The sequence below is a fragment of the Tauraco erythrolophus genome, chromosome 2 (assembly GCF_009769465.1).
Source record: "Tauraco erythrolophus isolate bTauEry1 chromosome 2, bTauEry1.pri, whole genome shotgun sequence".
NCBI lineage: Eukaryota > Metazoa > Chordata > Aves > Musophagiformes > Musophagidae > Tauraco > Tauraco erythrolophus.
Window position 1 is genome coordinate 45648454 of NC_141466.1, and position 18168 is coordinate 45666621.

The following is an 18168-nucleotide window of genomic DNA, read 5'->3' on the forward strand; positions in this document are numbered from 1 at the left end:
ATAAAAGCTGCCTGAACAGATTACTGAAGCAAGCCTTCCACAGGGAAACTTTGCTAGCAGTAAATATATGACTTAATTTCAAACGCAGATGTTCAAGTATTAACCAGTCAGATGAGATTTTTTAATTTCCTGAAGACACCATGTAAAAAAAAAAAAATTGCCATAGGTTATCCTAAAAACATCCACTATGCAAATGCTCTTCAGACTTGCAGTTTTCTCACCTTTTGAACAGAAAAAAAAAAATCATCAGCAATATTCAAACAATCACTCTTCTTGTTAGTTTGTTTAGATTTTGTTTTGGTTCTAAGTTGCTTAGTGGAAGTCCATGATGTCATCAACAAACTACAGAGAAATTCACTCATGTTTCTAATCATGCAGTGCCCTGTTTAATCATCCAGAAATACAGGACAATCATAACTTCTATGAGCTACTTCAAAATAGTTTAATGCAGTTCATTTATTTTGGCATTGGGTAAAACTGGTAAGTTATTGGTAGAGATCAGGGAATCAAACTGCTTACATCAGTAGCGTAGTCCCGTAATTTGCTCATGTTTGCTTCAGGATCAAAAGAACATCGTTTTAGTCCAACACAAAACTAACTTTGAAGTCCTGTCTGAATTATTCTGGGGCTGCTTACAAGCTGAAATTCCACAAAGCTGCTGATGCTTTGGTGGTATCTGCAATCTGTGCATGCATCCGTGGATTTTGAGGAAAGTTACTGCAGTCAGGACTTGTCTACTGCAGTGAATGTTGCCAACATTTGGGGTATGGCTGTTACCATGCCTCCAGCTGCACATACAGAGATTTCGATCAAGACAACATTCTCCAGCGACAGATGAACAGGAAGAGAAAAGTATCAAAGGTTACTGGACATCAGGTGTCCACTTCCCGGTATTAACACCAAGGGAGATTTGCTAAATCCCTTCTGCAAAACACCACTGAGAAGGCACAGAGTTCTTCCCATGGACAATACTGATGTTGCCCCTTTCAGGAGAGGACTTCCCTATACAAAGATAAGCTACTTCTCGAGATCTCAGTGTTAATAGACTAACATCATGAGTGTTAAGAGGCACATGCTGAACAAGTTACAAATTCCAAACCGGACTGACATGAACCCTTGCTCAGGGTACAGTCCAGCCACACACAGCAAGCTCCTCACAGCTCTCCGCTCTGGTAGAACCCAAGACTGGCTGTCCTGTTGCCACAAGAACCGTGCAAGAGGCAATAAAACCCCTAGTCTTTCCAACATCCACCAGGAGATAAGATGGATCCTGCAGAGCAGCTCACCAAGCTGTCCTCCAACCAGGTATCTGCTTTTCCACTTCGAAAAATCTCACATTTTTCATTAAGCTGATTGAATACTAATTGTATTCCGAGTTTAGAATGAAAGAGGAAGGCACCTTCCCTCTGAAAATTTCACAATCGGTTCAGGAGGAAGGGAACACCCAAAACATTTATTGATAGCCAAGACCAGTTTGCTTTTGTCATCTTCTGTGATAGCAACCTAAGCACGGAAACAGATTTGTGTGTTTGATGGAAACTGAAGATGGGGAAACACTCTTATCAAGTCAATTGAAAAACGAAAAGTAATTTTATTTTCCAGAGTCAAGGCAGAGACAGGCAGTGAATTCTCCATTATCAAAAGGTCTAGACAGTTCTGATAAACAGTATGCTTCAGTCTCAGTGGGAGGTAGACATTTACAGTGAATCAGGATAGATCAACTGCTATACTAAAGAATATACTTTAAAAATATTAAATTCCTGGTGTGACTACTCTCTTCTCAAAAGCTGAATTAGTGAGCAGCAAGTAGTGAAACCTGTTAAGTAGCTAATCAACTGAAAATGGTACATCCAGCACTAGTAGAGCACTAACATGAGACAAGAAGCAGGCTGATCAGCTTGTCCTGGACACAAACAAGTCATTTGCTGGAAAGGACAGTGGTATGCAAGTTTCCAGCACTCAATTTCCCACAATACGCTGATTATCAAAAATAAGGATTGTGAGCCAGAAAAATAATCTCGACACATAAATTATATGAAAATTGTGGAAAAAGCCTGGAGCAATACACAGGGGATGGAAAAATTTGTTGCTACACTAACTACACTAATAGTGGTAGCAAGAGAGTGCTTTCCCCCCCCCCACTCTTGTAAGACGATGGAATTGTGACTTTCAATAAAGAGAACTGGCATGCAGTAACTGACAGGTTAATATTAAATCCACTCCATCACTACAGTCAACTGCTTTTCCCTGGTTACCTGTTTAGCTAATAAAGCAGTGTGCAAATTTCATAGTGTTTCTTTCCCTGCATTAGACTCACCCCCCAAAAGACTTCCAAAGCAATCAAAAAAGTAGAAAAAGTTTAAAGAGGGGAAAAAAAGCCTCAATAAAGTTATTTTTACAAAGTTATATTCACTGCTTAGGTTCCTCAAAGCATCAGCAAGAGAAAAGATCCAAACAGAAACTGGGAAGGGAGAGCTCATCCTTTAGAGGACACACACTGCTTCAGCATAACGAACATCATCAGCTTTTCCTGGCTATAATACAGTTAAAACTACCTGGAACTTTATTGACGCTGTTGGCAAGACAAGTGTACCTAAACCACTTTATGAAACGGCACATATACTGACCATTGGAGAAATCAGAGGGACTACCAGGGGTCTAGGCTACCAGAGGTCTGACCAAGTGGAATGACATGCAAGCCACTCTTTCATGATAAAGCTGCTGTGAACCAGAATTCTAGGATTTGGCGAGGAGAAAGAGTAGCCACTTGTCCCTGTTTTCACAAGGAGCATCCAAGCATCTTTTCAGCCCTGAAAACAAACAACACTTCAATTCCTATTTTTCCACACTACTAGCAGCTGTTGTCACACCTCAAGTTTTGACTAGCCGGGAAAAATGCACTTACTGCCATATTCAAAAACCCTACACTAAATTGAATATGCTGCTGAACTACCCACAGCAGAGCAGAATCTCAGACTGCCTCACCCAAACAGTATAAACAAAAGACATTAGTGAGATATAGCACTATAGAGTGTTAGTGTAGAAGACTGAAAAATACACCTCCTATTTCGGATGTCCCCAGATACTCACCAAAAAAAACGTAACGAAAATCCAGGCTTTCATTACACAGATTCACACAGTGAAGACAGATGGCAGTGACAAGCAAGGAACACCAACACTCCTTTGGGGGATTGTAGCAGGATGGTCTGATGATGGACTTCAGCTCCTCTAACCTCTCATCAAGAAACTGTTGGATTCTATTCTAAGCTCAATTTATTTTCTTTTACAAATGAATGATGGTGCAAACACCTTCAATAAGCAATTCATACCACCTGTCCTTGGCTGAGATGACCACAAGGAGATGACACCAACCACCCTAGGGTGTTCGGAGCGTGAAACATCCCAACTGAAGGCAACAAGCCCAGATCATCCATTTCCCTGTAGCCAGAGAAATTAAACCAAATATTCCTTCCATAATTAAAAAAAAAAAAAAAAAAGACTGCTGACTAGTTACTTCATGTCAAAGCTGATGCAGCAAGTAGTGCGTCTTCTGGCTAGTTTTTGGCCTGCAGTGCGGTCTCCACGAGCTTGTTGGGGTATACAAAAAGCAACTGCCTAGTGACAAAGCACCGATCACAGAGCTATAACAAGAGTCATGTCTTGTTCTGACTTCAGCAGGAGGGAGCAGGTGCACACAGGCAGTTAATTATTTTCATCTGGTGGCATGTTAGGCAAGACCCAAATCCAGGCTTTACATTCATTTCATCCTGCTGCGGAGCTCTCCTGTTTATATCTGGAGCAAGACACTAAAAACAAAACAAACCACAGCTTCCAAATGAAAAACTGTCATCACAGAGCATAGTCTTGCTGCCTTTGGCTTTGGTCTGGCTCTTTTAGGAGCTCGTTTTCATCTCAAATGGGTTTACCATGGTTTAGTTATAGACTCTGGGTACAGAGTTTCCTACATTTTTAAACTTTTGTTGTGTCAATCTCAGTAAGTACTTTAAAAAGAAAATTCTACCCAATCCAGCTGTACCAAAACCACATTTTCTTTCTGGTTTTATTTTAACAGTAGCTTACAAAGAACAACGAGGAGACCTTTGCCTTGGGAAGAAAGAAATTGCACTACCTCTGAACTAACCTAACACCTGTCAACCAGCAGTGCTTCCCACAAAAAGACCATGCCTTGAAGCTTAAATCAGGAATCTTTGGGATGAGAAGAAATCACCAGGAAATAAAAAAAGAAATCATTTTGCCAGGTTAGATTTGAATATTTGCAGATGGCTTGCAATACCTACTTGTGCAATATCAAAACAAAGCAGTGCCTTTTGTAAAAGCTTCAAATCAAAATTTAAAAAGTGAAATTACAAAAATTATCAAATATTGAAGTTATTGATTTTAACACAGAAGTTATTATGACTTCCCTGATCTCCTTTTCTGTTTTCTCCCAGAAATCCTCATACAACTAATGCTTACTGGAAGAAATGTTCAAGAGAAGAAGGGATGTGGTTAGCCATATATGAAGTGTCAGGTCTTTAATTTTGTTGAAATTTGGGTTCGTTGCATTAGATCTCCCTGAATATGTCAAATCTTTGCTCTGAACTCAGACTGCTCAAGTCCGTGCACTGAACAAGCTGGTCTTTGTTAGTTCATGGCACAAACAGAACCCAGAGACAACAAAATCAATTTTTATCAGTTTTTTTTCAAAATTGTTATTTACTGAATTCAACTCAGTGAATACTTACCTTATAAAGAAACCAGAACCCACAGATTTAATAAGACCTTGAAATCAGCATTGGATCACTGGAAGTGCAACATAGTAACAATGATAGTAAATTCCAGTATTAATTCATACATACTTTAATTGCTATTTTAATGATACAATAAATCTACTGAAGCTTTTAAAGATTTTTTTTTATTATGGTTTTATCTGTTTATATAAAACCACCAAAGCACTTCAAAGAATCATGCTTTCTTGTGTAATACATAAAACTAGTTTCGAACTGTGCTTCTGAAAATCTATTGTGCTGTTTTTCAAGTTATTTTACAGATGGCACATTTAAAAAAAAAAAACAACGGAAGCACGAATTTCTAGTGACTGCAATGCAACATGGCATCCAAAACAAGATGTTTCACTACAACTAAGTTAAAGTGTGAGTGCATCATGTAATAAACAATAGCAGTTTGGTCATTTTAATCTTAATTCTGTTTACAACAAAACTAACATTTGTGCTTCACGACCTAAAATCCCATGATATAAACATAAGTTCTCCGCTGCAAAAATCCCAACAAATTACTGTCTGAAAAGAAAAACATATCTAAAACAGGAGACCAAGTTTAAATCTACTCACTTTCTTCAAGAATTGCTATATTTAAGACTAATATGACATACAAGACACAATAAGGCACAATGGGTGGTACAAATGAATGAATACAGTCGTCCATGAAACTTGTTCTCTTCCACAAATACTAAAATATGTACCGCTTAAGATAAATTTTCTCTTAAAAATGAAATACATCATTTTGTTATGAAAGTCCTATACAAAAATTTAAAATTTACACCATCTGAGCTGCCAAAAAAATAAAAAAGTGTATCAATTTTCCACAAAACTATATTTCTCACCAGCACATCCAACCACTGGGAAAAAGATACCCCAGCACTCTGGAAAAGAAAAGCATTATTTCCCCTGTGTTTAAGACAAAAATATTGTATTCTGCATACAGTAGTGTGTTATACTTAAAAAAGCCTAGCACTATTAAAATTACAACATTGATTTGGAAATTATTGGTTCACTGCCTGGATGAAATAAGGCACTTTCTTCCAGTGGGCAGCACTTTTCACATATATGGAGATGATGAATCAGGTTCTGGTTTAAAACAAAAAGGGGTTCAGTGAGGTCCCAGGAGACGACAGGAACATTTCAACAGCAGGGGAAGACACAGGAGGTAAAACCTGGAGATGAAACTCTACACAGAAGTGGTCACTCTGTCAATGGCATTATTGACCTCGTTTTTGTTTGAATCCAGTCCTTTAGCAGCATTCATATCATTCCGTAAATTCTCCACTGTCTTTTTCATGTTCTTTAATTCTCCAGGGTGTGGAGTGGCTCGCCTTAGAAGTGTTCTCTAAAAATAAACAGCGCAATAAGTGGTTTTGCCTTCGTCTCTTTGGAAAAACAACATACACTTTCAAGGCTTTAGCATTCACATACCAAATATTAGGTATTGATTTTTTTTCTTTTTTTCCCCCCTTTTCCTTTTCAAACTATGATGCTCTATAGCAAACAATATTTTCATAGCTGCTTTTTTATGAAGACAGTGAAAGAGGTCTTAAGAACTGTCTAGGAGCAAATTGTTTCCTCTCTTGACCTACTAATCTGAAAGTCACTCAAGTGAAGTACAATTACAAATTATGAAGTGAAGATTCTTTCATAAATATAGTTAGGAATTTTTTTTTTGTTTTCCCCAAAAAAACTATCCAAGTGATTTAAGATCACATGTCAAACTAACAAACATTCAGCTGGTTTTGAAAGAATCCCACAAAATCTCTTCACGGTGTCAAATACATGTTTGTGTGGAGCTCTGTATGCCTTCCAGTCCCACCACACAGTTTGGTTCTCTTGTCAATTGAGAAAAAATATCTTGAAAAGAAGAAGAGGGAGCATTTCTCTCCCATCTTGGACGCAAGAACGTCTAGCACCATTGTGCTGAAACCTTTACAAGGAAAACAAAATTTACAAAAACCCCAGTTAGCATCCAGATTAGAGACCAATAGAACACCAAGAATAATTGCACAAATATGTATCAGTATAATACATATATACATGCAATTGCTTTTCAGTGGTATACATGTAAATCATGCAGATGACAGCAGAACTGATGACCCATAAATGGGTGCATTGGTCAAGACTGCTTTGGAAATCTGCCCTTCCTCCTTCCCAGTAGGATCATAAACTTCTTTTTCCCCTGAAATGGTTCTTGCCTCAAGTCAGGCTGTAATGCCATGACTGAAATCAGTTATCTCTAACACCTGAGCCCTCATTATTGCATGGACATTCTCGGGTTGGCACAGTTGTTAAGAAGCACCATTCTGAACTCCCTTATCAGTCAGCCTATGACCCACGCTTGTTGGAGACATTTAGTTTCTGCTCCTTTGGATTAAGCAACCACCTTATCTGAAAACTTAGATGTTCATTTCCCTACTAAGTAACAATTTTCATAGTCACTTTTAAAAGTAAGACTATGTTTCTAGTATGCTACAATCCAGACAGTGCCCTGAAGTATCTCAAGCTGAGCTCTAATGAGGACCACCAGCAAGTTTTTAGAGCATCAGAGAAGCATGCTGCAAATCTGATTGAAGCAGTCTTAATCTTTACAAAGAGTTTTAATTGTTAGTGAAAGTTAGTAAAGCTAAAGATCACATTGCATTTTGATCTTCAGGACATGCAGAGCCCAACTTAATGGAGAGGTCTTATAAGTACAGTGACAGATGTTCCCACATCCTTTGTTTAAGTGGGAAACTAATGAGCAACATTCTTGCTGTTTATGGACATTAAGGTTGTTTCAATGCAAATGGTGGAAGGAAAAAAAAAAAAGAAAGAGAGAGAGAAAGAAAGAAATTGAAAATAGAAATTAGAGCAACAAACAATGGCAAGCTTAATGGAGACACATGCCAGAGTGCTGGAATCCTAAATTTGACCCTATATACTTTCAGGCAGTAAAGCTTCCCAGATGCAGAGAAAGATCCTATCTTGTTTCTGGAAAGAAAACATCCTGAGCAGACACAGGAAAACAAAACAAAGACTATCCTGCACCAGAACATAAACATTATATTCAAAGCAGAAAATAAAAATAAAGGCACTTTAAGTCAATATGAAAAGTTTTGACAGTCAACATGAACACAAATGTATGCAAAAAAGCATGAAGTCACAGCTGAACTATTTACAGCAAAAAACTTCAGATATTTTATTTTTTACAATTTTGCATTAAAGTCACAGTGTCTGCACGTATCCAGAGGTTTGGAAAACATACCATTTCATTATCCTCTTCATCTTTTTCATCTTCTAAGAAGCGAATTGCACTGACTCTGTTCATTGCCCGCTCACTCCATGTTTCATCCGACATTTCATTTACCAAACTCTCCAGTGCACCACATCGCGGTAGGTTATCTGTTAAAACAGCAAAATGTAACTAAAGATTCGCAGCATGTCTGTGTACAGTACTGGTTACATAATTTAATATACTTGACACTATATATGCTCTTCTTTTGGATCATGGCTGCCATCTGACATTAGCCAGTTCCATAAATGGCATTCCATAACACAGGATCATTGCTTTTACTGACTTCATCCTTTATTGCTAGGCATACACGTCCAACTTAGTTCCAAGCCTTCTACCCTTGAAGCTATGACATTCATTTGGAGAGGAAGAAATCTGGGAATTTCTAGTAGAGAGGCCTTTAGAGAAAGTCAGTCTACCTGCTGCTCTTAGGCTAGCTTAATCTTCTCTAAATCAAAAGGGGCTAAATCATTTGCTTATTTTAATTCTTAATGTATTTCTTACTGTATTCTTAAAATACAGAAGCTGACACAAAACAGAGCCATTTTTACACTTCTACTGCATTAATGGTCTCTGTTTGCTCTAGCTGTATAGTAATGAAAGGGTGAACTTAATCTAGGTAGGTTTGGTACCTGCAATACAGATACCTACAGCTGTGCTTTTCTCCTCAGGCCCCTTTGTACTCAGTGGAGAAGAATCCACAAGATTTCTTTTAAAAGTCTGTTCTTGGATGGGATAAATTACTCTCCAGTGATTACGGCAAGAGTTTAAATATTAGCTCAGTTGAATTCCCTTGAAGGTTCACACATCTCTATAAAAGCCTGAGGAAAAAAATCATCCAGCAGTTACTGGAGCAGCAAGCCAGCCAACAGTGAAAAAGACTTTATGGTTCCACCTGGCCCAGAGGCGAGTTTCAGCACAAAAAGTAAAAGCAACTTATACTGCAATTCTACACCTGTTGAAGAATATAATAAAGTTATTGTACAGTATCTTTGAAAGAAAATTGGCTTGCTAAAAAGTTAAATGTCTACTGCTTATTACTAGCTACACAATTATTTTTCTGGTAAAGAGACTGTAGTTGGAAAGCCACCAATTTTCACTACATATATATGTATTTAAAATGTATAATCAATGTACACAAATATGGACACTGTTACTTGGCCCACTGGCAAGCCTCAGAATAATGATATGATTACATCTTCTTCTTCCAGGTCTGTATTTCATTTATGGTAGCTGGTGTCATTGTATTTTCAATAACACTCACAGCCATGATTTTCAAGTCTTCTGAAAACTAGTATGATTACAAAAAAAAACCCACCACAAAACAAAAAAGTTTGAAAGTGAGAATTCAACCAGAATTTTGCTACTTCACTCATTAGAGCTTATGCATATTTTACAAACCTTTATGGAACAGACAACACAGTAAACAAAGAAGAAGTACTTCTATATGTAACGAAAAACTGGCTCTAGGCACTTACCTTGGCAACCAGGCTCAGAAGGCATTTGAGGAAGTAATACACATGTTAAAATCTTTTCTCCTGTTTCAGGGTCTGTATCAGTCTGAAACGTCAGCAAAGGTTGTGACTGGTTATCAGACAACCACAAAGCTTTCAGCTTTAAGGTAGTCAGTGAAAGGGGAAGATACGTCAGCCTAGTTCAAAAAAGAAAAATAAAAAAGTCAGGGCAATCTCTAGGAGGCTTAATAGATGGTCATGAAGTCGACTCTTAAGTATTTTATTCCTGAGTCAGAATAAACAGGATTGAGATTAATGCCTTTAATAGAAGGCACTACAGTAGTCATCAACTTCAACTACTTCAATCTTTTAAAAAGAATCTGCAGCTTAACTTAAACCATAATTCTCTGTAGCTGTGAATAACAGGTAAAACAAAGCCGAGCTTTTTGTATTGCAGTAAAATGCCCTGGAAGGCAGACAGCTGTTTCTGCTCTGAAGCCTTATATATAAACAATTGCCAGAACAGAAATATGCAAGTGTCTATGAGACAACTCTATTGCACAGAAGAGATGCCATTTGCTTTTCCTCTTTTTTTTTCCCTTTAACTTCCTACTAAGCAGCTGAACTAATGTGCTATTTAATGCTTCAATTCACTCCTTTTTGCATTTTGATGTCTGAAGCATGCAACTAAGGTTCATGAGAAGTCACAAGGTCAAAGTGGCATTATTTGTTACTTGCACTGTATTTCTAAGATAATATTAGTGTTACTTGACATTAAGGCTGGTAATTTCAGCTGAAGCTCTACCAAAGTGCCTAGATTCTCCGTTTTAATTCAGAAATATACAAATCCAGAGGTTTTTTAAAAACCCTATTTTTTCCTCAGGGTCAAAGCAATACAGAAAACGAACTCATGACAACACACAATTTATGCTCCTTTGGGCCAAGGGGGAAGACTGCTTTGACGATTTCAACAGTAATGCTAATACAAAAGTCCTAACAGGCTTCTTGTTACTTCATTCTTAGACCTAATGTCTTTTGTCATTAGAAAGAATTAAGTAAAACTAGCAAAAGAATGTGACAACACAAAAATCTCTTACCTGTTTCCAGCAACATCCAGGACATGAAGTTCAGTGGCTTGTGAAATTTCAGAGGGAATTCGAGATAATCTGTTGTCACGTACAGAAAAGACGTTAAGACTGCAGCACCCTCCAATCTGTATTAGAAAAGAGGAAGAAGAAGAAGAAAAAAAAAAAACACACCAGTCTGGTTTTGTTGCACTATGATAGCAGAAACAAAGGCATGCAGTACGGGTCACGTAATATGTCATAGCGCATTCAAGTTACAATGCCTGCTAGACACTTCACCCAGAGGTACAGACTGCAAACAAGTGTTAGCTTAAAAGAAGCCTGACCTGAAGCAGGTCTGTTGGAGCAGTTTCTTGAACATCTATATCTGCAAATAACGTATATCTTTAAATAGGTCAGATTCCACCCACCTTTTAGAGCCTTCCATGCCAGAAAGAGATCAGTAACCACACAGATGCCACTTTGTAGACAACCCTCACAAAAAATACCAGCTTTAACTTTGGATTTTTTCTAGCTCTATGTTTTACATACTAACTCTTTCTTTCCTCATGGTAACTTTAGCAACAAGCAAGTGCAATGGGGTTCTAGGCAAGGCTAAAATGCTAAATACACCAATCAACTCCCAATGCTTATTGAGTCCACAAAGACTAATGAAGAGTTCACAAAAAGTAGAAGATTCTATGAGTAACATCTTTGATGCCCTATTTTATTAGAAGCATCTAATTTCAAGATGATTCCCGTATGAACTGGCCAATTTAATCTAATATCCTCTGTCTCTACCAACTTATCCAAATGTAAGCATCTGCATTCCCAAGTTAATTTTTGGGTGCAAAGACGGGATTTTTCAGTTTTACCCTCAAAATACGTATATCTTACATCAAAGGTACACATTTTCAGAAAAATAAATCCTCTATATTTGATTTAAAAAAAGATATAAGAATCACAGTCCACCTTTTTGTTCCCGATGGCAATTACTACTCCTATAAACACCAAGATTATTGGTTGTAGCAACTTGAAAGCTGCTTCAAGTAACTCTTTGTTCCTATTCACAAAGGAAACTTACCTTTGTTTGCTTATCATATGGAGCTTCAAAAAGCGCTGCTGTTTGTTTCCTAGTTCCAAAACTCACCATGAGAAGGGGAAAAAAAAAAAATGTTTCTTCTCTTCCTCAAGTATTAGAGTCAAAATATCCCAACGCCTTTTGAAGCTTTAAAGTTAAGTGGACTTAGAACCTAACTATAGGTAGCAAAGCTACGGAAAGGTCTTACTTCAAAAATTAGAGGACTTCTATAGTCACACACACGGAAGAAGGTTCTTCTGTCACACCATAGCCAACATGTCACTATACCTTGGTCAGGAGTCCCAAATCTGAGCTGAAATTATTTATGTATTCTAGTTACCTGTCAGTTCTGTCTTCACAAAGTCCACAATTCAGTCCAAACCCAAGTCTGAGATTACAGACAAATACCACAAAAGCTTTTCCACTAGTCAAAGTAAAAATCGTATCGATTTAATCTATACTATTTACCAAGGAAAAAGTCATTTTTAAAAGCATGCAACTGTGACTTAGAAAATAAAACAAACACATGGAGGATTTATACCCCACTCACCTTCCTTTCTATCATAAATACATTCTAATTGAAGAAAGCAGCGATCAGCTGCTCAAGGCTTCTGATTCACAAGCTTCTTACAGTGCAAAGTTACAGTGCAAAATTCTCTTGACAAAACAAAATCTGGGATGGTTTCCCTTAAATCACTGCAGTCTAAGATGCAGCTATTTGCAAGAGCATTGGCTTTCCTGGCCTTGAGTCTATTCGTGGAGCAGCAACCTTGTTAGCCATTTCAGCTCGTGAATCAAAGCCCTTAGAAACCAGCACTCAAACCGCGAGCAAACATTTCTGAGTGCAATAATTCTGCTGTTCACTTTAAAGCGTGTATAGCTTCTTAACTAATATGCCTTGACACATTCACAGATTACAGTGCCATATAGAAAAAAAAAATGTATAGATATACACACACGCTGTCTAATTGGTGTATCTAACATGAGGAGCTGTGAAAAGCAAGAGATACAATTAGTGAATGTTGATGAGCTAGCAAGTGACGCCCTAACTGTACACAAAGTGTTGGCTTTTCCATGAATGAAGTTTGTTATTCAGTCTCAGAACATGGAGATCCAAACAGTTTAGCCAAACGAACAAAGTAAAGCCATGCAGCCCTGATGAGATCAAAACTTCTGTAATTTTGACAATGGAAAAATGCAGCAGTGGAACTGGCTGGCCTGAGCCATCATGCATTTAAAGCAGGTTTAATGAAAGGTAACAGTAGAACAGTGGACTGAATAATACTTACAGGGTTATCAATTTACCTGACCCATAATTTTCCAAGCGGCTAACAATTAAGAAAATACAAGAGATGTTCAATTTATTTTTCTTTACCCATACTGGACAAGAGCATGCCAACAAATGGAGACAGAACATATATTCTTCTACTGCCAAAGAGGGTTAGAACTCCTAAGTTATTTTAACTTTGCTCTATCAGTCAATAGACAATTGTTCGAACATTTTGTTTCACTCAGAGGTAGGAAGACTTTTTTTAATACGGCAGTGGAGGGAGATAATGCACAGATACTGAACCCTTTTTTTACGAAACTGTTTTTAGAAAATGCAGGCAGCATCTAACAAGCAGCACTGGGTGAGCTATCACAGAGAAAAAAGACAAGCTGACAGTTAAAAAAAAGCTAAAATTTTTGTCATTTCAAAAAAACATGGCACCCATCCAGCAGTACAGAAAGACATCGGGTCTAATGTTTGAAAATCTAAACACGAACTAGCACCACTGAGGCAAGGTGCACACATTAAATGGCATGCTGAAAGGAAAACATCGTCGTGACCACCATGAGGTAATACAGTATCAGAGCGACACTGGTCTGGCTGAGAGTCATTAACTGACGAAGAGCCATGCTTTCCAAGGGTTTGATCACATGCTTACAACAGACTTTGCCAAACCACCGCATAGGCACCAAGTACACACTTGAGACGACAAGTCCATGTAACAGTTAAGCACACAGGTCATTTCAAGCACAAACTTCAATTAATGAGGACAAGCATGTGCTTAGTTCTAGGCACAAGAGTAACTGTGTTCCAAAGACTGGAGACTTAAAGTAGTCCTCACGTTCTTCTGTAGCAAGCTAGATATCAGGAAAAGGTCTCAAATGAGTTGTGCATGTCTAAGTCATACTCCTGAGATTTATTTCATTCTAGTAATTTTAATTTAAGGGTTATTCACTTGTCTCATCACATCATCTCCAAAGAACAGTCAGCCTAGACTAAAAAAAAAGAAAAACAAAAACGAAACCACAAAACCAAAACCCACACATCAGTCAGGTAGAAAATGATCCATTACTATGAAGTGCTAATTTTGAGATTACCGACTCTACAGTACTGTAAAGTCTGACCAAAACTGCTTATTTGCATTCAGGTTGACTTTCTTCAGCAGATGAGTGTCACTAGGACCCCTCTGGCTTCCACACAAAACTCTACCCCTGTAAAGGATTTTTTTGCTCTTTTCTTCTGTCTCAGTCTGAGGCTCATCTTTCTAACAGCTTCCTTGTTCTGGAGAAGCAGCAAGACCTGGACATACATATAGAGGATGTCAGCTTGGCTGACAAAACTCCCCTCTACATCTGATCATGACCAGCATTCACCACTTCAGCCTCCTGCTTTTTTGACATCCACATACCCACTGCCAATCCCTCCTAAACAGTTCTCCAGAACTGCAAGTCTTATCATATCACTTCTCTGCTGATGTTTCTGATGACTCTTCTCTTTTGCAGACTGTTGTTTTGACACTGGCATCGGTGGTGTCTTTTTGATCATCCGACTTCTACTGCACTTCTCTGTCAGAATAACCTGGTCGTTGCCATTTGTTTTTTCTTGCTGATGACACCCTTGCAGCTTTCTGGAGGTAAACCCAAGATGAGTATACAGATTCATCTCTCTTTCCATTTAGATCCCTCTCAAAAACTCCCATGTGCTCCCTCCCTTGAGCCCAGCTGTCGGTTACAGTCATTCATCACCACAGACCAAATTTCACTGATTATAACGGTGCATCCTCACCCTGTTGGTGCTCTAAAGCCAAAACACCAAATAAAGGTGGGAAACTTAGAAGACCTTCAGGTTAACATTAGATGAATAATATCTTTTGATCTCAGCTTCTGTTAGCTATTCAAAAGCTATGAATCAATTCTGCTGTCCTTTACCAGTTAGCATCTTTCACAGCGGTATAAGCAATGCAAAAACCCCACAACGTTATGACAAATACTACAATGATTATTCTTGAGCATGTGACTGGTTAAAGTCCAGTGGCACACCTCTTTTATTCAGCTCTCAATAAAGCTGTCAGCAAGCACCAAGAACTCTCACTAGGTTTATACAACTCTGAAAAATGTATTGAGAATTTAAACACAGTTACTATTGTGTTGTTTCCAGAGTGTCATAACCAAAATTTGATTTGGATTCAAAGTAAAGAAAGTCAGAATTTTCCTTGGCCCCAGATAAAATAGATTAATTCTTTAACTGCAAGCATAGAACACGTTTAGAGGAGGAAGAAAATGCCCAAATCACTATTATTAGATATTATACAGTTATTATTAACTTTAAATTGACTAGGAAAACCTTCGGCAAACTCACTTCAGCACTCCCTGCATCACCGGTGAATTGCATGGGAGGAGCACAGCAAGAGAGCTTCTCTGCTCTCTGACTCAAGACAAGTTTTCCTGCATTTTTCTTTAGTGCCTTTTTTCCTTTGAGACACAAAAACACATACTTTCACACAAATGAGGGAAAGGACAAGACGAGGGAAGTTAAAACCAAAAACAACAAAGTGGCCCCAACTTGTTTTTTAAAAAAAAGAAAAAATAAAATAAAAAAAAATTAAAAAGCACAGTTATCACACCCAAAAAACTCTGCAGTTTTATCTACGGTAGTCATAATTCTCACAATATACCTCAGAGCCAGGAAGGACACATTACCAGATCTCTGCAGGTTGTGGAGACTCATTAACAAAAGCATATGAACTGGAAAACATTCCAAGGAGGTTATTTATGCAAGTGCCAAAATCAACACACCAGTTTCACCAGCGTTCCAGTGCCAGGGTGGGATTTCAATACCAAAGAGTCACCAGGCAGGTCTTTCAAGTTTAAAAGGAAAAACATTTGTAACTATGAACAGGTTTAGACATTCTCAGTTCTTGCTGAAGTCTGTTTCACCACTCAGTTCAGTGAGAGAGGGACGGAGCTGCAAGATGAGATACCGAAGATGAAATCTGTCAGTGACTCAAGTCTCGGTCATACATTCAGTCATTCCACGTTCTACCTTATATATCGGCACCAGATACAGAAGAACCTTTGAACCAGGAAAACTGTGAAGGGATATTTGCATACAAACTCCTCAATAATCCCTCGTCAAGAAATCTTACACCAAAAGGTATTGACTGGTTTTGCAAGCGTGCATTGGCATTGAAACAATCTGGTAATGTAATGATTTGACAGGTTGACCCAAAATCCAATCCTAGTAAATGCCTCACAAAACAAAACAAAACAATCTAACCCCTCCCCAAATCCACAAAAAAACCCCCACACTACCACAAAAAAGCTAAAACTCATAGATTATCTCACCAGGTTATACTAGAAGCAGGCACATCATTTCTGCTATCCTGTCTATAAAAGCTCTCTTTGCTACAGGAATAATTCTGGAGCGAAGGACAGAGACACGCGCAGGTAGATATAATATCAGTTACCTGTACTCTTCTCCCTAGTAGAGTTCCATTTTTTCCATACCTGTGTTACTAGACTATGATCTTTGTCCCTCTCCAGCAGAAACCAGTAAAGGCCTGTCCCACACCCATTTCTTACAAGGATGAAGACCACAAATGCACAGCTATTCTAGCACTCTGTAAGGCAAAGGAAAAAAAAAAAAAAAAAAAACCCAAGAGAAAGCAGGAAGGAAAAGACTGAAAGGGAAAGAGGGCAAGACACCGAGCAAGAATATCTGCTGTGCATGCTCCACTTCTCCATCTGACTCCGCTTCTGTGAAGGGGGAACCAGCGTATGAGTACTAACACTGATGGATGTGCGAAGGTCTCAGATAGCTTCTCACCATGCTATCTCAGGAGACACCTTAAGCAATACACAGCAGGCAGGGTATTGAAAGTGACTGCTGTCAGAAGCTCGTGCCTGGCTTTAAATATTGATTAGTCAGTTTGAGATGAAAATAGATGGAAAAGATGGTAAGCTGCCTCACTGTCAAGCAGAACCTTCCAACAAACAGAAACAGGGTGACACATTTTTCAGTTTTCCTTAAGTGCTCTACCAAGGCATATTGTATTATTTTTTTTCCCCAAGTCAATAATGATGAGAAGGAAAATGGAAACTGAACATTTCACCAAGACACCAAATTGTTCCTCCCTGCCACCCAAAGCGAAACATGGCATTGGGATTTTTGCCATTACCAGCCCTGCTGCAGCTGCTCCTGTGGATGCTTTGCAAACAGCACTTGTTATACCTGTGCACTCTGTTCACGCAGAACATTTTCCTTTTAGAGCTACGAAATGTGACTCTTCACTGAATTCCTCTGAATTTTAACCAGAGAACTTGTACTACAGAAATGTTCACTTTTGGTTTAAAGCAAAAAGTTACTGGTTAAGAAAAACACTACACAAAGAAAACGCAGCTCCAGGAGAAGATGCAACATGAGCAGAGAGCAGCAGATTTCTTTCTGTTTTCGAAACTAGCATTTCAGCACGGTTAAAAGGCAATCTAAAGACTTTGCAGGAAAAGTGTTTTATTGCACAGCCTAAGCACAAGGAATTGAAACTGAAACTTGAAAAATTGAAACTGAAAAGTCTCGTTAGCTAGACAGTAGGTTCTGCAAAACATGCACATTAATAGTATTTTTGAGACGGACCATTGCATCAGCTGTTTATGCTTTCTATTTGTTACCATTACCAGCTTGGAAATCCAATAAAATCAAATCAAATATGACACCCTAGTTGGAGGAAGACTGACTTCCTTTAAAATAAAAAATAAAATAATTTTTAAAGTCCACAGAGCAAAACATACTTTCATGAATCATTCTGAAAATGTTACACTAAACGTAATTTCAAAGTGTTTGCTCTAATGAGAAAGACACATAGGTGTGGAGACCTTTACAGGAGAAAAAAAAAAAAAATCTATTTCAAAGAAGTGGATGAATGCCAAGGAGCTCTGTTTCCTCTGTTTCTCTGCCAAGCTCCCTGGGAACCACCCTCTCCCATCTTTATTTCCTGGACCTTCTACAACTCCTCAGCTCACCTCATTCCAGATACCAGCTTCCATTTCCTCATCACTCACCTTTTCCAAACACAAACTCATGCCCATGCTTTATTCCACCCTTGTGCAGGTGACCCCTCCCCTCTCTCTCATGTGCACTAATGTTCATAGAATCATAGAATGGTTTGGGTTGGAAGGGACCTCAAAGATTATCCAACCCCCTGCCATGGGCAGGGACACCTTCCACTAGATCAGGTGGTTCAAA

At 38.4% G+C, this 18168-nt stretch overlaps 1 protein-coding gene across 2 annotated transcripts in view; it reads right to left on the reverse strand.

Moving 5' to 3' along the window:
* LRRC1 (leucine rich repeat containing 1) overlaps positions 1–18168 on the reverse strand; it is a 102910-nt gene that overhangs the window by 24273 nt on the left and 60469 nt on the right. The window contains exons 11-14 of one of the 2 annotated variants that reach the window (XM_086608326.1): positions 10610–10725; positions 9537–9709; positions 8032–8168; positions 6007–6126 (exon numbers count right to left, since the gene is read on the reverse strand). In XM_086608326.1, coding sequence (XP_086464452.1) covers positions 6007–6126; positions 8032–8168; positions 9537–9709; positions 10610–10725 — 546 coding nt within the window. The remainder of the gene's footprint in view (positions 1–6006; positions 6127–8031; positions 8169–9536; positions 9710–10609; positions 10726–18168) is intronic. The other variant, XM_086608327.1, reaches the window with a different exon arrangement.